Raw genomic sequence first — 20,938 nt, 5'->3', positions numbered from 1 at the left:
CCCATGGCAATTGATGTGCATGCAAGAATGGAAGAAGCGTTAGATACGGTGTTTTGTATGTGGTCCATGCCAAGCCTATATAGTGAGGATGAGTGGGAAATGTTAGTCAGTTGGGAGTCATGAGTTGGAGTCAGCAGTTACTATTTGAGAGAGTGTTAAGTCGCATTGTTAGCAGCTGTTACCTGGCAATGACTAGTGAACAAATAGAGGACTTTGTGTGCAGTAGCTGTAGTGATTTAGAGTGTGTAAATCAGTTAGAATGTTTGTAGTTATAAGTGTTCAATAAATCCAATTACCAGTGCAAACCTTTTGTCTAGTCACTAATACATGACAGTACTTTTCCTTTGATACTTTCTGCTGTACTTGTCTTTGACATATGTGTCATTACATATTCTTTAAGGTTTTTTTTTATGTATATTTCCCTCTCTGCTTCAAGTGAAGACTTTTCCAATAGTGTTTATGGAATGTCCATTTTATACACAGATGTCTGTTTGGGTACTCAGGCATGTCAGCATGAAGATAGTGTGTCACATTTAAGAGATTGTCTCTGGCTCCATCGTCAGGGTTTGATGATGGAGACAGGGAAAGTCTCTGAAACTCTGGACACTGTCTCCCTGTTGATATGGCTAATTGCCCGAGAAAGCTTAATTGTGTGCTGTCACTGCAGCAGCCTCAAATCATGCATGGACATTGCTCATTACCTGTTTGCAGTGTAGAAATAACTTACACACCTAGCTCATATATTTGTTCCCACACAGTTTGTCACAAGCTTGATATCTTCTTATGGCTTGCAACACAAACAGCAGTATGCTGTATATTAGTCCAGCGATAAATACATAGAATGTCAATTGTAGATCCGTAAGTGAGAACACTATTAAGTCTTTCTTGGAATACAGACTTCTTGTTCCTGTAGCAGCTTAAAGGAGAATCAAAAAACAAAACAAACTCCATGGCATTTAGTCTGCAAGTGAACTATACTGACCGAGCGACTGCCGCTAGTTGGCTAAGTTAGTGCCAACTTTTGTGAATAGAGTGTGTCGCGTTGTCAGCGCAGTGGATCCCCATGGCTGTTAATCTCGGTTTTCTAAACCAGAGCCACTATTTCCTTGGAAATGGTACCTCAGTTATCCTCATGAGGCTGAGTGGACCCCAGCAGCTACGAGTTGAGTTGCATCGAGTGAATGGAAAGGACTAAATCAGAAGACCTAATTGTGATACTGCCAATGGCAGTAGTTGTGAGACTGTAAATTGTGTACATGTAAGAGCGAGTGTTCAATAAATTCGCTAGATCCAGAATGGCGTGAAGTTATTTGTCGTGTTACATACCCAACACGTGACAGTATTGTCCCCATATGTTCTCAGATATAGTCAAAATATTGTTTCGTTGCAAAGTTCCCATGTGTAAAATGATGAACATAAATTGAGTCCTGGGGTTCCAGCGCTGACTGCGGGCTTCTGTTCGAAGTTTAAGTGTTGTCATGAAGGTGTCATAGATCTATTCTTACAGCTCTTCATCCCTAGTTTTGACACTCTCATAGGGATCTGGAACTGCTGCTGAATATTATGGATAGCACGAGTAGGTATGTCCAGAGCATTTAACTGGATTCCTGCAGTTATTAGGGATGCACACTTCGCATCTACAAAATAATTTAAATAACTATTTCTGTAGCACATGATTTTGTTTGGTACATGAAATTGTTTATGCTTGGCCTTGTATAATGCTGATGAGTAGAGCCTGGGTCATTATGTTATACACTGTTCCCAGACTCATTTTCCTGGGAATGAAAAAGTAATGTTTACTTGGTTATCAACATATCTGTGTAGATATTAATATATTGTAGGAGCAGTGGCATGAAGCTGACCACTCACCTCCATCTAGTGTTGACGTTAAGATTGGAGGAGCTATACATTCATTCCCCCATACATCCTTATGGCTTTTTGCTTAATTAAATAAGGCCATGAATAACTTTACCTCTTTTGTCTTTACTGTCAGTGATACCAGTATGATAGGCGTGCAGTCTTTAATAATGAGAACAGTATCTCTTTATAGAATCTTGAAATTTTGTATGATGATAAAGCTTCTTAAAATATTTAACTTATCAAGGCCATTTCTTTGTAGAATATAAAATAAAATGGCAAGTACACATATATATACTTAACTGTATTTGATAACAATACCTACTCACTGAAGCAAGTAATATGAAATTAAGTATGAACATGCTGATAGATGTGGTATCAAGTTCTTCTTCTTAGGAATGTTCATGTCCCTCTGAAGCATCTGTTAAAATCTCTGTCTATCTGTCTGTATGGATGGATTGCTGAAGCAACTTAAGCACTGTTGTTCATAATGTTATATTTCAGCATCCTGTTGCACTGTATAGATCTGCCTTAGGGGTTTTTGTGCCATGAAATTGCAACATAGTTAACTATTCTTTTTTCGTGTTCCTTTATTGGACACTACAGATTTCAGCCTAACTGGCCATCTTCAGATGTACAGGTTGTTATGGTTAAGGAGTCTGCTGCTCACTGTAATGCAGTTTTCTTTCTTCCTGTTGTAGTTGGTTCTGGTCATTTTGGTTATATGGATTACCATCAGTTTTATTTAGGTCTCCTTGGGTTGCATGTGGTTGCTTTTTGTTTTGTTTGCTTTACTGGTTGTGGTTGCCTTGAATATTCTTCCTGGAGTGGGAGTTTTGTTGTATGTTGGTCAGCAGACATAGCCATTTGTTGTGGGTGTTTACACACCAAACTGCTGAGACATAAAGAAAGCACTTAGGGGACAAGTACGTGATGCCTGGGTAACCATGTCACAAACATACACACCACGCAGCTCTTTAAAGGAATATATTGAAACATATTTTAAATATCATATAACTTGATTTCGGACATGGTAAGAATTAAACATGACAGAGACTCCTAGAAGGGCCCCCAAAGTTTTTTGACCTGCACATTACCATCCAAAAACAACCATAACAAAAAACAGGATGAATCTAAAAAACATATAGTTTTAAGCTGATTTAAAATCAAAATATAATTCAGATGCCTAATCTTAAGATTACAATTTTATTAATGTTAATCCAAACCATCTATTTAATCTTAATTTTTGAGCATAATTTTAGAGAAACTGCATTTGGAGATCAAATTTTAACAAGAAGGGTGATTTCTCAAAACAAGTGCTAAAATATTGTAATAATATGGATCCATATTAAGATAATTCACTGACTAATATCACATTTCTCTAGATTCACCTGATGATGACCCTGTGAGGGTTAAAACGAGTAATGATGCCTATACCAAATAAACAGATGATAGTACAATAGTATCAATTTGTTCGTTGATATTGTAACGTGTTTCGTTACTGAAGACACCGTACGGATTGTTAATTGGTTTATTTAACAACATACAAGTAACGGCTACAATTACTTATCACACAGTTGCGGGGTTTCACACTTTATAACCCTAATCGCATTAATCTGTTTACACTGTTGCGGGGTTTCACGATTTATAACCCTATGCTCAAATCAGCTCACTCTGTCTTCAGTAGTCTACACGTTTACAGTATGGGAGCTATACAAGTCTCTGTGTCTCACACACTCCCAATTACACAGAAACACACACGTCCGGTTCTTCTTTCCGCGACAGCTGCTATATTCCAACTCGACTCGCAGGCTCCTGCCTTGAGAACTGTTGATAACACACTGTCACATAAGATCTTGTAACCACGCGTTCGGGTCTTCTTCTCGCGGCTGCTGCATTACAACTCTCGTAGCTGCTGTGCAGTTCTCTTATATGGGGCTGTGTGGGCCTGTTACGTGCCACGTCACAGTAGGAAGCAGTGCCGCGTCACCATGTTTGCATATAGCCTAGCAACGCTGTCACCTCGCGCCGTCTTACGTCACCGCGGAGGGGGGGAGGGAGCGCTGACTCATCCGCCACATCACTGTGGCCTGAGTTGCCACGTTATTGCTGGGTAGGGAGGGGTTCTCCGTTGTGCAACATGTCACAATATAATTGTTGTGTAGATGGTCCCATAAGAGACCCAACAGAATGCATCCCATGAAGATAGTCTGGCAGATGTTTAGTGTTACTCTGGAGAAATCTGCTCCCTTCATCTTCAGATCCAGAACTTTGGTACACACATCTACCACACTGGGTGGTGTGATGTTCCAGAAGACAGTGATTTCATAATTACTGCTGTGATAACTCAGATCTTACATAATAAATTTCTTCTTTATCCTGTTCACATTATGTCTTTCTTAATTGCAATTCTGCTTGAATATGCTGCATGGAACTGCAGTGTTCCTCTTTCTTAATATCATGTTTCATAGCATTAGTACTGGTGACAGTTTGTAGTATGAAATTTGTATTGCATATTTATTTATTCCTGAGTAACTTACCTGAGGGGTTGTGCTTTTTCCTCATGTTTAAAATCCACTGGTACTGATGAACTTGCTAGCAAAAAACCATTTGGATCTTTAATATAGGAAGAAGCTCTATATATTTTCTAAATTACCAGTACGTCATTCACACTGAAGAGGTTGTTGTGGGACAATAAACTTTATTAATAATTTTCATACTTAATGATGTTTACAAGTAGCAATTATGATGTCATCATCAACTTATGTTTTGAAATTACTTGGTTCTTTTGTGAATCTTGTGTTCATTGTTACCATTTTGTCTTCCTGCCTTAATTCTGCTAATCCAATTTTCATCTGCTTTTCCCTTTCATTACAACTCATTGTGTTATAATTACTGGTTTCCTGTAATAATGAACTAGAACTTTCTTTATGGTATACATAATGTGTCCTGTTGACCCTGTTTGTCATCTACTGTGTCACAGTTGGCTTGTCACTTCATTCTTCTGTGTCAAGAGTGTCTGTGTAGAAGTGTTCATAAGTCTCGGTACAGCACTAACTTTCAATAACTTGGCTATACACATGACAGAAACAAGTCATGGGCATGAGTACAGTTATCTTGCTTTCATTCAATGGCTGGAGTTTTTTCTATCATTGAATGACATCTGCTATTAAGTATTTACCCATGCTGTCAGCTCTTTCTCCTCCTCCCCCTCTTTGTCATCGTATAGATTCATAGCTTTCATGGGAACTGTGTTCAGTGAAATCTTCTAGGGCAGTCAGTGCTGTCAAGATGTAGTAATAACCAGGGCCCGGATTTTGATGACATGTCATCTTTTCTTGTATCCTATGCGATGCTCTTAAATATATAAATCTCGGATATGAGCTGCTGGTTACAGAAATGTAAATTTTATAGGTAATTTTTTGACATTTTTAGGTTTAAGGTCATTTTTTCATTTTGGGGGTAATTTTTTGGTAAATTTTTGGACTTTTAAGGGTATTTCTTGTCATTTTTGGCCATTTTAGGGAATTTTTCTTCATATGTTTTCTGAAATGTGAATAACATAGAAGCGAAGTGTTCTTTCTTTTCTCCTTTAGGTCATTTTTCTGGATTTTTTCGGTCATTTTATAGGTCATTTTTTTTAATATTTTCAGGTCATGAAAATCCAGGTCCTGCATATTACATTTTTGGGTTGTATTTTCGGTCATTTTTCTGGATTTTTCGGTCATTTTTAAAATATTTTCAGGTCATCAAAATCTGGGCTCTCGTAATAACCATCGTTTGACGGCTTTCTTTGTCCCCATCATCATGGTTTGGTGTGACGAGTGTCCCCCAATGGTGTGCTGTGGTATAGCCAAGAACATGCTGTGTGGTATTAATACAAAATATGACTGCAACATTCATCACATCATTACCCTTGATAATGAAGACAGGGGCAGTCTCCAAATATTGGATACCAACTCCGTACTAACATGACTAATCCTTTTTAGCCTACTTCCCTTATTTTGAAAAAAGAAAATGGGGGTTATGAGATCACCTTGCTGTCTGTGTGTCTGTTTATTTGTATATACGTTTTAAATTAAGACTTTCATGTGTGGGATTTGAGGTTATCACTTTGCTTGCTGCGTGCTTTGTGCTTATTTCATGCTTGGCTTATTTTTTGAACTTGAAGATAGAGGCAACATGTTTATCTAAAACTTCAGTTGACTTCTAACAGGCTACACAGCATTATATCTGAAAAGACAGAACTCTTCAAGACTTCAGTATGTATTACTGTCCTAGGAGGGGCAGGGCTTGATCTGATACTGAATGCCCACAAGAATTCATTAGCTCCATAATGAAGCCATTAAGAAGCAACTGTCCTTCAGATACAACATACCAGGGCACAGTCATTATCCTATATGTTAAGGGTATCTCCAAGAATTTCAGATGCATTGGAAACCGTTTCAATATGAGAATCATTTTCAAAACTATATATACACTCTGTTGGACATTAGTGAAAACTGGATAAGAGATCCCCAGCAGATGAAGCAGTATGTGTACAATGGAGATAGAATCCAGTCTCCAAAATGTTATATTTTAAATTAAAAAAAAATAGGACAGTGGATAATGTCCAAAAACACAATAATTGTGAAAGTTTTAGGGCTTTGTGACTATTTTTTTCTTGCATTCGTCAGTTTCGTTTCTGATGAACTGCTCTTAAGAAAATCAGTGCAGTATGATTCAAGCTTTATGTAAAGTAGCAGACTTTTTGAAATGTCATTGAGATCCATTCAGTGCTTCTGGAAATATAATGTGCAGATGCATGAATTGATGTAATTCCCCTGTTACATGTCTGTTACATGATCTTTCTACAGAGAGCACATAAAAATTAGACTTTAACCTTACACATTAACTTCTAAAATGTTTCTGTCCCTTTTATGAATCTTTGTGTCATCGGAAAGTGGGAAAGTGAAAACAAGTTCCTGTAACTTAGAAAACACCTGAAATTTGAATAAATAATCTAAATTTTATGTTATTATTGTTTTTTCTGTCTCAACACAACAACTATCAAAATCTCATTCACATTCAATTGTTTCTAATGGTATGACAGTGTGCAACGTGTATACACAATAAATGTGAATGAGATTTTGATAGTTGTTGTTTGAGACAGAAAAGAAAACAGTAACAGGGTGGAAGTTAACACAACAGGATGCACTCCTTAAGAACTGAATTTTGTTAAATATTATGAAAGTAATGATATATCTTACTGAATGAACATAATTTTGTCTTGATCTGTTGGAATGTGTCCATTTTCTGTATTGAGCAGTATTACTGGGAAGCTGAAAGATTGATCAAGTAGCCGAGCCATTGAAATATATATTCAAAAGCCAATCATGAAGAAAGTGTTCTTGTTACCATTGTAACAAAATCATTATAGAGTTTTTTTAAGGTAGAAACACCTGTTTAAAAATTTGTAAATGCAGTTGAACTCCCATTCAATGTGCTTTGATTTAGCATTTTCCCATGTTTAATATTCAGTTTTGTTGATCCCAAGTCAGTAATAAAAAAAAACTCCATGATTTTAGTCTGCAAGCAAACTATACCGACAGCGACTGCTGCTTGTCGGTGAAGTTTAGTGCCAACTTTTGCAGATAGAGGGTGTCGCGTGGTCAGAGCAGCGAATCCCCACGGCCATTAATTTCGGTTTTCTAGACCGGAGCCGCTACTTCCTTGAAATAGCTCCTCAATTATCATCATGAGGCTGAGTGGACCCCGTTCCAGACCCACTACTTCTCTGAAAAAATCTGGTAGCGCCGGGAATCGAACCCGGACCTCTGGATCTGTAGCTAGGAACGCTGACCACTAGTCCACAGAGGCAGTCACTGCAAGTCAGTAATATCAGTGTTAAATTTACTCCGTTTATGATTTTCCTCAGTTTGGTGTCCAAATTTACTGGTCTCCAAAGATGCCTTAAATGGAGTGTTGCTATATTCATTTGAATTTAAATTTATTAAATATATTAAAATGAGTTATCTCAAAATGCCGATAAGATATGTTTTGGCGCATGAAATATATTGTAAAATGAATGAGAAAAATGTATTATGGGGTATTCTCAGCCTTGCTAAGATCACTCCAGTTTATGATTAGTAACAGATGCAGTATATTTTATTTTTGTATGAAAGTTTAAGAACGATTTATTTTCTCAGTAAAAAAATAAAATTAATTCGTAATGTGACATGATGCCTGAAAGCCGTAATAGTCCATTGCTAGACAATGGCTTGCTAGGCATGTTTCCACAGCAATGGATAGGCTTGTGGAAACCAAAGCGTTGCTATGAAATTGACACACGATTCTATGGAGATGTGGATTCGTGGAGACCAACTTGGTATGGAACATGTTTCCATGTCAACAGACAGGCAACAAACGTTCTCCATGTTTACCAGAGACAATGCAAGTGGCTGTCCAGAAAAGAACGGATTCATTCTTCATTCAACATTATAAGAGAGTTCAGAGTTCAGTGGTTGAGTTGAGTTGAGTTGAGTTGAGAGTTCAGCTGTGGAGTGTTAACCAGCGGATAACAGAAGCTCAAGAAGTGACTGATTCATAAGTCAGAATCACATCAGTCGCAGTAGAAGAGAATACACTCGTAGTCCAATAAGGAATGGAGCGAGTCTTAGGCAGCCATGGATTGTGAGCTGTTATAATTGATTGTAATTAAGAGTGATTGTAAAAGAAGGGGTCAATAAATCGAATCATCTAATCCAGAACCCGTTATTATTAGTCACACAAACCCCTTATACATGACAATGTGTTTATTTTTATACGAGGGGCGACCCAAAAATAACCGAAAACGACCTGTTGCGCGCGCATGCTTTGTAGTTACGAGTTGTGCTGCTAGGTGGTGTTAGCTGGGGGTCTCCCGCGACTGTTAGTGAGCTGGCGTCAGTCTGAGTTAAGTGGTTTGTCTGTGGTGCTCTGTTGTGTGCGTTCCTGTTTCAACCCTTTGGCGATTAGTGAGATGGCCGACAAGAAGGAACAAAGAGTGTGCGTGAAATTCTTGATCGTTCTGCACTTCACTCTTCAAGTCACGGCAAACATTCACGCGGTTTTCTCTTTGGTCATCTCCGAGCAAGCGAGGAACAAATTTTGCAGACACCCGTCTCATGTGCAAACCTTCGGTTAAAATTCGCTGGACCGTGCTCCATGAGATGTTCGTTTCCTCAGAAAGTTGGTCAATGGTCTTTCGACGATCTTCATCAATTTCACGCACACTCTTTGTTCCTTCTGGTCGGCCATCTCACTAATCGCCAAAGGGTTGAAACAGGAACGCACACAACAGAGCACCACAGACAAACCACTTAACTCAGACTGACGCCAGCTCACTAACAGTCGCGGGAGACCCCCAGCTAACACCACCTAGCAGCACAACTCGTAACTACAAAGCATGCACGCGCAACAGGTCGGTTCCGGTTATTTTTGGGTCCCCCTTCGTACATGGTCAGGTGTCAAGTAATCCGGCTTTTTACAATCAATCATTAAATGAAATGTGATGCAATGTAGGTTGGTATATAGGTATCATTATGCTACTTCTGACTTCCACCCTGATGAAGGCAGTAGGTTAATTTTAAATATTAGTAATTACCTACCCAACAGCTTGGCGCCACATCCAAGAAGAGAGAAATCTTCATAATCACCATCATGGAAATCTCATATCCTACACACCTAAGCAATTTAAGTTGCATATTTAATGAAAGGTTTATTTTGTACCTTCAAATGCATCACAGTTTTTCTACCAATTTTGTTCACTGTCTGCAGGGACCATTGCATATCTTCTGGAGTACACTATTTTGCATTGACATAAAGTAAAAGCAGCTATGTTCTTGTCCAAGGAAGAATTTATGATTTGTGTTGCAGGCTCTTCTTCTAGCATGGACATGTCCACTCATGTGTCATCATCGCTGGATTGGTCACAGCCAGTTACTCGAACTGAAGAGTCATTAGAATTGAAATGGGATGATGACGATGATGTTGATGAGAATAAGAGTGACGATGATCACAGCCAGAGACCGCTAGAGATGAAGGCTAATCCAAGCAGCCTAGTGGAACAGTCTAAGGATGGTAAGTGTTTATACACTTCTTAACTGGGGTATGGCAAGTGCAGTTTTAAGTTGGTGTACCGAAATTCCTACCTCTGTAAACTTTAGATTGTGTGAAACTTTCTGTAGATAGGTCTTCATTTGTTTCTTTTTGTTGAGGCTTGGTTACAGTATTGAAAAAAGTTGTGTGGTAAATAAAGGAGGTACTGGTAAGATGTTGTGGAAAAAAATAATTTGGGAATTACTCGTTAACTGAGCAGGTTCAAGAGGTGCCCAGGCATTGAATATCCTGAATAAGTTTATTATGGTTTAATGCAGTCCTCTGTGTGAATCATAGGATAGTACCTTGAAAAAGGCCATGACTGTTTCCTTCCACATCCTTTACAATTCATCATTCATTAATGATTTAAACATTTGATGTTACATAGTCTGAGCTACTGACATTGTTGCTAAATAAATCATGAACAGATGACGTTGAAGAATGAGGCAAACAAGAAACCGTCAGAAGCAGGTGGCAAGTTTAGTAAAATTCCACAGCTCCAGTATTGTGCATACTACCATTCATGAAGTCATAGATTGATTTTGCCTGAAGCTCTTTTTGCTACCTACTTCTGCTGGTTTCTGGCTTAACTTGCTCTTCACCCCTGAAGATGGAAGTTGGAAGTATACCCTTGAAACATCGAACTTTCTCCAAATGAAGCAGCATAACAATCCAGGATACCATACTTCTAAAAAATTTTGGTGGTTTTAATATCTTCAATATTGAATGAAACTGTAATGGCAATTAACACAAATATTAGAATAATTTTGTTCAAATGACATAATTGAATGAAGAGTTACAAAATTGTATTTTATGTGTAAAGTGCCCATTGTAAATTTAAAAGGTCAATTTTCTGATTCATATTGCACATACTTTGAGCAGCAGAAGATGCAGTGGGCTGTGGGGGACAGCTGGACATCATGGCACAACAGCTGAAGTTTGTGGCATGCTTGAAGATTCTCATGGAAGAACTGTCCACACTGGCAACAGGGTTCGAGGTGGATGGAGGGCAGTTGCGTTACCACCTGTATGTGTGGCTGGAAGCACTGAGGCAGCTTTGCAACTACAGCTTTGGTGACATAGAGTCGGTCAATGCTGGTGAGTTCTCATACATTTGATTAGTATGAAAATCAGAAAGCTAGAGGTGTTGATGTTCGTTGTAGACTGTTCTTCCACAACTTCAGAGATGTGCAATTCCATGGTCTCATGCATGTTATTACTTGCTTTATGGTGTCCTGTCTGCCAGTACTTTCAGTAATAACATTCTCCGAGTAAACCCTATCAACTAATATTACTCTATTGCAGGGTGTTTGGGTTTGGCTAGCTATATTATTATTAAGAAAATTATGCTATATCAAGATTTCTTACTATAACAGTGTAAATTTTACAGTATATCATTTAATAAGAAGTGTATTAACAGAATTATCTTCTGTCATTGTCTTCTGCAGTTTTCGTCTGAACCATTTCTGATTCACCCAGCACTGAATGAAATATTTGTATATATTAGTTTTTTATTTAAATTTTATAAAGAAGTGCCAATATTAAATATCACGAAATTATATTAGCAGGATATTGTAATTTATTTAATTCTGTATTTGAAGTTTAAAGTATGATTATGGTTAGAATTTTCCAGTAGGGACTAAAATTAAGTTTCATCTTGGAGGATTAGCAAGTGAATGAAGATCTGTTTGTTTGGATTGAAATTTCTTTATGTACTGAAAAAAGTATACAGTATGTGTTTTATCAGACTTGAAACTCAAACCAAACCCCAGAGGTTTTTAATGGTGAACATATCAGGTAGTTCACACATCCCTACAATGTTCAAAATTTGTTTGTGAGGGGGGAGAGGGGCGAAGAAAAACTTTGTATTGAACTTTCAAGAAATTTACAGATTATTGAAGATATAATCAGTTTTCGTATATTAACCTGATTGAGAATGAGAGTGGTAGGTGATATCTTTATAGCATACCTCCAGGAGAAAACCAGAGGGTCTCTTGTGCTCTGCAGTTTCTGTATATTGTGATAGACATTGGTTGAGTGTTTCTCATGTTAGAGATCCATGTTGTAACACATACTAACTGGGCTGTATGTTTTGCGCATGTTATGTGTGTACTGTAGATGAAGGCATATTGGATACGATGCAGGACTTGCGTGACCACAACACAACACCTACCATGATGATGCGTCCAGGAGAAAAACCCACACTTCATGAGATTCTCATGGCTGAGAAGATGGACTTTGAGGCTAAGGTTCAGCGAGCAGCGAAACGAAAGAAATGGCTAAAAGGTTTGTTGTATACAATGCAGAGGTGCCTTGCAAGCCATAGTAATTAGTGACTGATTGCAGTGGTTCCCATGTGCTTTTGGTCTTGGGTTCCTTTGATATGAATAAATATGTTCGAGGGGGCCAACCCATAAAAAATTACTTAAATCTTATTAAGCTGTCCAGAAAATATTTTCTGAAGAACCATAATGAACTCTGTGAAGGACATTTTCTATAAAACTATGTTTTTAATTTAATGTGGCCTTTTAGGATTGAAGTTAATTCAACATTTTTGTTATTTCCTCATTTTCTGGCAGCCCCTGGAAATAGCTTTACAGCCATCTGGGCACCACAACTTCCTTTTTGGGAAATACTGATTTATTTAATTTAAATATCACAGAGTGGATGGTAAGCTGGTTATGTAAGATTTGAGGCTTTCACGGCGGTGACTATGAAGAAAGCAGTCTTCTGGGATTTGGCACCGTGTATATGTGGTGTTAACCGACGTTTCGGAGGAACGTATCACCTCCATCTTCAGGGTAGAAGAAAAAATATAAGAAATCCGCAAGCGAAGAGACCGTGAGAACTGGTAAAAGCTTTTACTGGTTCTCACGGTCTCTTTGCGTGCGGATTTCTTATATTTTTTCTTCTACCCTGAAGATGGAGGTGATACGTTCCTCCGAAACGTCGGTTAACACCACATATACACGGTGCCAAATCCCAGAAGACTGCTTTCTTCTAGCTGGTTATAGTTTTTACATCATGACTCATGGTTTTGGTGGCCTATGTAAATGTGAAATTCAGAAGGTTTGGGGATATCATAGGTTTCGTTGGGCTCTATCAAGTGTGGACACATCATACCAACTTCCGGATCAATTGAGTATTTATAATAGCATGTGTCTTTCTGCTATGTGGGATTTATAGCAGTTCCAGCATATTTTCACCAGTTTGTGACCATTGTGGGAAGAATGGTGTGGGGATTCTCACCACTTACAATATTACAGAAAGAGTTAATTCCTTAACTCTGTCCATGCTTATGCCTGAGCATGCATAACTTACTGGATTTTAAGTTTTCTGCTTTGTTGTGACAGCTGTAACCATATTAACCCTTCTAACTGTAAAACAATGTAAATAAGAACTAAAGATTTAAGATGATGGTATAGTAATACAGTTACTATGTTTTTGGACGTTATGCATTGTCCTGGGTGTCTGGAGATAAGGACTAACTCTGTCAATTGGGCCCAACTGAGTAGGCTTTTACCTGAAGATAGTGACAAAATCTAATCTTCAAAACGTTGTATTTTAAATAAAAAACAGGACCATGGATAATATTCAAAAACACAATAATTGTAAAACAATGTGTTCTTTATATTTGTTGTGCTGAAAATTAATCACCAGCAAAGAAGTCTTATTATACTCCTTCATGTCAAGAAATTAAATCCCATCTCTTGATTGGAATAGCAGTTGTGGTTAGTGATTAAAATGTTTTCAGCATATGCTGATTTAATGCTTTTCTAACAGCCATGGAATTTATGCAAGCATTTTCTGTTGAAGATTTGTTGAAATTTGATTAGTAGTAGCAGATAAATTTTTTCTTTTCTTAATACTGCATGAATAATTGGTCAATGGTTATGAAGATCTTTGAGGTAATATTTGTCATATTTGTCGTTGGATGTGTAATCTGACAGAAATGTTTATATGAGTGAGAGTCGGTAAATAGGTCACAAATGGGTATAAAACATAAAACACGTGATATTCAAACCTGGAAAGAACATTTATTTCTCGACATATCCTCCGCCGACATTGTTATGCTTGTCCCATCGCTTAACAGTGCGTTGAAACCCCCAGCATAGAAGTCTTTTGACTGTTGTCTCTGCCACTTTCACACCTCCATTTCAACCTCTTCCTCATCACTGAAACATTTGCCATCAAGGTGGCTTTTAGTGGACCAAACAGATGGAGTCACTAGGGACCAAGTCCAGGGCCGTAAGGCAGATGTTCAAGAAGTTCCCACTGCATTTCTTGAATTCTATCCTGAGTTGCTCGGGCTGTATGGGGACTGTCATTGTCATGTTGAAGCAGAACCTCTCTTGCCAGTTGGCCTGGACATTTTCTGTGAATTGCAACCCGAAGTTTCAACAGAGCTTCACAGTATGGTGTAGAATTCACATTTGCACCACGCTTCTGAAAATGGACTAACAGTACACCCTGAGAATTCCAAAACACACTAAGCATAACCTTAAACTTTTTGGTTTAAGGTGAACTGGGATGTTTCCATTGCATTGAAGTATGCTTTGATTTGGGTTGGTAGTGATTCGCCCAGTAATTCTAATGTAACTGTAACTGAGATAGGTACTCCTGAAGTCCATAGTTAGCTGATGTACTCCACCTTTGTACTTCCATTTACTGCTAAATGAATAGTTTGTATGCTGTTTTTGAATGCATATGACGATTCAGATAAGTTTCTAATTACCTGGCGGCTCAAGTGGTTAGTCACTGGCTTCGCACCACGACAGCCCGGGTTTGATCCCAAGTCTGGTCAAGTGGGATTTGTGGTGGACAAAGTGGTGCTGCGGCAGGTTTTCTCTGAGTACTTCGGTTTCCCCTGCTAATCTTCATTTCACCAAATTCTCCATCATCATAATCACCCGGGGCAGGTACAATAGGCCAATCAGTGGACGCTGTGCCGAGTTGACCCAGCTGGACTCCACCCCCTCTAAACGAAAAAAAAAAAAATTGGCAGCTGAGGATTATGAGGGGAGGGGGAAGTGAGTCATCTGAGGTTTTTTTTTATATTATTTGACTTTGTATGTATGAATTTTCACACAAAGGTTCTTCCTATGTTTCTCTGTGAGTCTTCATTTATAAATGTAGATGACATAAGATTCCATGAATTCTGCCATCATGCCTTCGTATAGGGGAAATGAATTATATTCTTGCTGCTTTAATATTGTGCCTGTTTGACCGCAGCAAACGAGACACTGCTGCGAACACTGTTGAGCTACTGTAGCCTGCATGGAGCCAGTGGTGGTGGGCTGGCATCAGTGCGCATGGAGCTTGTGCTGCTGCTTCAGGAGCTCCAGCAAGAGAAGACTCAACAGCAGTTGCTGTCCCCTCTTCCTTTCCCTACAACTCTGCCTCTTTTATCTGCCAGTGTAGCCTGTAACAAGACTGTTGTAGCTGATCCCATCAGACACCTGCAGGTATAGCGTACATGTGTTGATTAGTTATGATTAGTGATGTATTGGAACTTGGTTAAGACACCACTGTTTAATATGTTTCCAGACCTTAAACATTAGAAAAGTTTGGTCACAAAACTCTTCCATGTAATTTATGTACATTTTACCCTTTTAATGGGTTCCATATTTATAAGGATTTTGCTCTTCAGAAACACACAACAAACACCAAAGAAAAAATATTTGACCCATGTAGTGCTGTTTTATGTTAAAATTTACGAAATTAAATTTCAATGTTCAATTTGCTGCTTGAGTTTACAATAAAGTTCAGTAATAAGATGACACTTTTGCTTACCCTCTAAGCACAGTTTACAAGATAAACCTCCTTCTTTTGTTATCTCATTTACATTAATGAGGTATGTTGTTTTCAAAGATAATCTTTGTCACTAACAGCCTTTGAATGATTCATTACCATTTTAAAAGTGACCCTGAAATATATTGTAACATGATGGCTGAGAGCCGGAATGGTGGAGCTGGAACAGACATCCATTACTGAGCAACGGCGCAGTGCTCATGTTTCCATGGCACCAAATATTAACAAAGACTAGTTTCTGTTACAATGAATAGCAGCCAATGATCTGTTGCCAGGTAACAAGTTGCTAAACACGAAATGTTTTGTAGCAGCGGATAACACTTAGAAAAGCAGACCTTTGCTTGGGAATTAACACATGGATTCTGAGACAACGGATTCTTAAAAAACAGTAATGGAACCCTTGGACTTGTTGACTTCTATTCGGACCACGTGGAGGTTATAAAAGGCAGTGCGTTCATGAATTCAGGAGGAGAGAGAGACCGGTCTGAGATTCATGCAGCAGTGAGAGATTCTTCAGACGGCATTCATCGCAAAGACGTAATTCGGGAGTGCAATGCATGAGCTGTTATAATTGGCTATAATTGTAAAGACGTGCCAATAAATCCAATCATCAAGTCCAAATCCATTATTATTAGTCATGCAAACACCATATACATGACAGTGTTTTAATCATAATTAAATAATAGCAAAATACTGTAATGAACCAGTATGTGAGAACAGCATGTTGTGAATTGACTTTCAAAGAATATCATCGATCCAGGAAGCACAGCAGATTTTAATCATTATAATATTGGACATTTAAAATGGAAAAATGGATGACAGTGAATTTAAACCGTGTATATTAAAAATACGTGCATTGAACTTGCAGCTGATGAACTATGTTATATCAGATTTCAGCAGTAAACGGAAATGTTACCAGACAGAAAAGAATTATTGAAAGAAATTAGGATACTGTTGGGAACACGAATGTGTAAAGAAGTATTGGCAGGAAGAAAAGGTCTGCTGTAATAATTGGGACTGGGTACATGAAAAGGATTTGAGATAATTTCAACATTCCTTCCTCTTACTTAAACTGATACATGCACAGGAATTATGTAGGGTTTGTATGCTTGGCATCACAGCCCCACATGTGTGGGACAATTGTATGTTCTGATGAAGCATCTGTAGGTTATTAAAGGAGGCAGTGAAATAAGAGATGCTCCCATCTATTTTTTATTGCTAGTGGAGTGTGACTAAGTCCCTTGTACTGCAGCCACTTCTTGCCTATCGTACCAGCCCCATATGATAGGTGAGGGTGATTGTAGAGCAATTGGTGGAATGAAGATTGGCAGGGGAAACCGAAGTACTCGGAGAAAACCTGCCCCAGCGCCACTTTGTCCACCACAAATCCCACTTGACCAGACCCAGGATCGAACCTGGGCCGCCATGGTGGGAAGCCAGCGACTAACCACTTGAGCTATGGCGTGGCCACTGCTCCCATCTAACATTCCTTCACATGACAGAGTACTCATGGAACTGAGCCCTTCTTGAAGAGCCACCAATTCTGCAGCTACTCAAGAATTTCCCAGCATTTTATGGAACCTGAAGGTTCATTACCATGTTCACAAGAGCCCTCCACTGGCCCCTGTCCTGAATGAGATCAATCCAATCCATACCATCCCATCCTGTCTCTCCAAGATCCATTTTAATATTGTCCACCTACCTATGCCTTGGTCTTCCCAGTGGTCTCTTTCCTTCTGGCTTTCCCACCAATATCCTATATGCAGTCCTCCCCCATTCATGCTACATGCGCTGCCCACCTCAGCTTCCTTGACTTGATCAGTCTAATTATACTTGGAGAAGAGTACAGGTTGTGCAGTGACCAGATGCTTGATTAAAAAGAAGCATGAAATGCTTTAATCTGATCACAATGTGTACACATACTACTTTTGCATGTAATTATCATTGTTTTATATATATTAATAAAGTGAACATCACTTCGGATGATAAATTCCTTGTTCAAAGCGGTTAATTTGAAGAAAGCAGTCTTCTGGGATTTGGCACCATGTATATGTGGTGTTAAGACCACATATACACGGTGCCAAATCCCAGAAGATTGCTTTCTTCATAGTCACTGCCGTGAAAGCCTCAAATCTTACACGGTTAATTTGAATTTGCCTTTTATGACTTAACATCTACAAATTTATCCTCCTCAGTAAGCTTTGTTCAGTTGTTTCCAGAATATCTTACTGGAGGTTGCTGTACCTTGATTCCACAAAATTCTCAAAATATTTAATGAGGATGTCTATTTCTCACACATTTGGAGTGCGGAGGCAGTTTCTTGCCCCCATGGCCGTAGCTATTTTCAGCATTAATGCAGTAAACTTATTTTTAATTACCTGATACATCTGAAGTTGAGCGTTGTAAATTTAAACAAAATATATCAGTTGGCTTGCTTGTTACATTGATTTAAATAATACATTGCAATGCAGTGTTTAGTGCTGACAAGTAGAATAGATAGGGAAATACATAATTTGTACTTTGGGTGGTTAATGACTAGGTAGTCAATTCAGTAATTTTCTGCATCTTCTGTTGATGTTCAGCCATTATGTGATTATTCTTCACTGTCAAGTTATATTCTATTATTTGTTCATAAATAAGTTAAATAATTGATTCACACAGCCACTGTACATCAACAAAAACTATAGAAAATGATATAATTTTAAAGAATGAAGTAGCCGATTTTTGCAACAGGATGCCAAGATGCTTGTGACATGAAAGAACTTTTGTTAATGGATGTTAAGATTAATTATGTTATTTCATGTTTTTCTCACAGGCACAAGCACATGATATGCTGCAGACTATAGTGGAGTTACGGTCTCCACCAGTGCCTTCACGGACACACTTCAGTGAAGTCTTTGTTCTGCGTGACCTTGCAGTAGCTCTTTCAGCATGCATTTACCAGTCCCTCTGTGACTCTGACACTTTCAGTGTGAAACAACAGACTGACAAGTAAGGATCTCTCTTCATTCTTAATTGCAGTAATATACTGAGTGATGACATGATGACAAAAGCTGTTAACATGAATAACATGAAGAGTATTATTGTACATGGTGTGCCTCCATGTAGTCTGGTAGAAGTTTATTCACATTTAGGAGGAAAATACTGTCTCAATCTTTGGTGTTGAAGGCCGAGCCAAGCAAACAACTAGCAACAAGAAAGCGGCAAGCTCCGCTTGCTTGGCTTATTCTTCAACCCTAAGATGGAGACAGCATCTTCTTCCAGAAGTCAGTAAACTTCTAGCGCATTCCATGGCATCACATTCAGGAGATAATATTCTTCATAATCACTGCCATGAGAACTTCATATCCAATATGAATGCTATGAATTCTTTTGCAGTGACTGAAACTTTTTCTTGTGGTATATATAAGAGCTATTCAGAAAGTAACTTCCAGTGAATTGTTAGCAAAACAAGCAATGAGAAAAAACTTTTATTATACACAAAAATGCCTACATACCTAAGGTGCTGGAATTTAGGCATTTGTCATATCAGAGAATTATTTTTATGACTTTGGCCAAGAAGTCTGCTGCTTGTAAGCTCAGCCACATTTTGACACCTTCCATCAACTCTTCATTATTTTTGAAGTGCTGTGATTTCAACTAGTTCTTCAGGTAGGTAAACAGATGGTAGTTGCTCAGAGCAAGATCAGGGCTGTAGGGAGGGTGGTCAAACAACTCCCAGTTGAAATGCTCCAGCAGTGCTTGAGTATGAGCAGCTGCATGTGGATGTGCATTGTCATGGAGGAGCACTACACCAGATATGAGCATTCCATGCCATTTATTCTGAATGGCCCTACCCGATGTTTTTTAGCATTTGGCAGTACACTTCTGACGTTATTGTGGTCCCCTGTTTCGTTAATTCCACCATCAGTACTCCTTTCCTGTCCCAGAGAACAGTTGCCATCAGCTTTTGTGATAGGCAGACATTTCTTTAAACTTTTTCAGCTTGTTTGGTGAATGTGTGTCCATCCACCACTTTGACTGCTCTTTGGTTTCAGCATTCACAAATGAAACCCAAGTTTCATCACCTGTTACTCATATGATGTGACTGAGAAATTCATCACCATCTTTGTGGTATCACTCTAAAAAAAACTAAAAAAACAATGTCATTCTCTGCGTTTTGAGCATTTCTGGAACCCATCTTGCACTAAACTTGTGATAGCCTAACTGTGATAATCTTGTAGAGAACTGTGAATGAAATTTGTGGAAATTCACACAAAAGTGCTGGAATTGTGAAGTGCTGTCTTTCATAAATTTTTGATCAACACCTTGAACAAAATCATCACTCAGTACTTATGGCCAGACACTTTGCTCTTCATTGTGAACATTTGTTCACCCATCTTTGAACATTCTACACCTTTGTCTTACAGTTCTTTCATTCATTACACTTTGGCCCTAAACCGTTATGCATAATTCATAATGGATTTTTGGAACACTCATGATTTCAGCATGAAGAAAGTGGATAACAGTGTGAATTTCGAAGCTGGCAGGATTATCATTCGCAGAACACATCATAAGTCACTTTGTAGATACAAGAAAAAACACTAGGTGATCAATTATGCAATGATTTACAGGTTAGTGTGTCATGTGATGCTACCTTGTATATGCAAGCTCTCCACCGCTCCTACATGATTTGCTTAAAATAAATGGAGGTTACTTTCCAAACAGCCCACATATAATCTTTTGGCACTGTCATAGTTCTTTATATGGTGAATTTTTACAGATAATTGAGTTTATTATAAAATTATAATTGATATTGGTTTTTCAGTCTCAGTTTTGTTTAGATTTTATATGTCTAATAAAAATTCAATGTACTTTTGACATACTTTGTTAATATTGTGTCATGATGCCTGAAAGCTTCAATCTGCCCATCTGCTGGGTGAGGCTTCACTGAGCATGTTCCCATGGCAACACGGAAGGCGCTGCTGCTGGATGGTGGATTGTTGGAACATGTTTCCATGGCAACAAATACGAATGAAGAAGCAATACATTGCAACAGAGTCACATCAATTCCTAGGCAGCACATACAGAAATGAACCCCTAAAGCTCAGTGACAGTGAAGAACACAGTAACTCTACTGTTGAAGGAGGTCATCTCCATACGGTTCAACCAA

General features: G+C 38.5%; 1 protein-coding gene across 2 annotated transcripts in view; it reads left to right on the top strand.

Moving 5' to 3' along the window:
* LOC111873299 (dmX-like protein 2) overlaps nucleotides 1-20,938 on the top strand; it is a 196,670-nt gene that overhangs the window by 126,822 nt on the left and 48,910 nt on the right. For both annotated transcript variants that reach the window (XM_023867896.2, XM_023867897.2), the window contains exons 39-43: nucleotides 9,754-9,957; nucleotides 10,858-11,073; nucleotides 12,094-12,261; nucleotides 15,208-15,440; nucleotides 18,602-18,777. In XM_023867896.2, the coding sequence (XP_023723664.1) occupies nucleotides 9,754-9,957; nucleotides 10,858-11,073; nucleotides 12,094-12,261; nucleotides 15,208-15,440; nucleotides 18,602-18,777 (997 nt within the window). The remainder of the gene's footprint in view (nucleotides 1-9,753; nucleotides 9,958-10,857; nucleotides 11,074-12,093; nucleotides 12,262-15,207; nucleotides 15,441-18,601; nucleotides 18,778-20,938) is intronic.

The sequence above is a fragment of the Cryptotermes secundus genome, unplaced genomic scaffold (genome assembly GCF_002891405.2).
Source record: "Cryptotermes secundus unplaced genomic scaffold, Csec_1.0 scaffold167, whole genome shotgun sequence".
Lineage (NCBI taxonomy): Eukaryota > Metazoa > Arthropoda > Insecta > Blattodea > Kalotermitidae > Cryptotermes > Cryptotermes secundus.
This window is presented reverse-complemented; position numbering and strand designations above follow the sequence as displayed.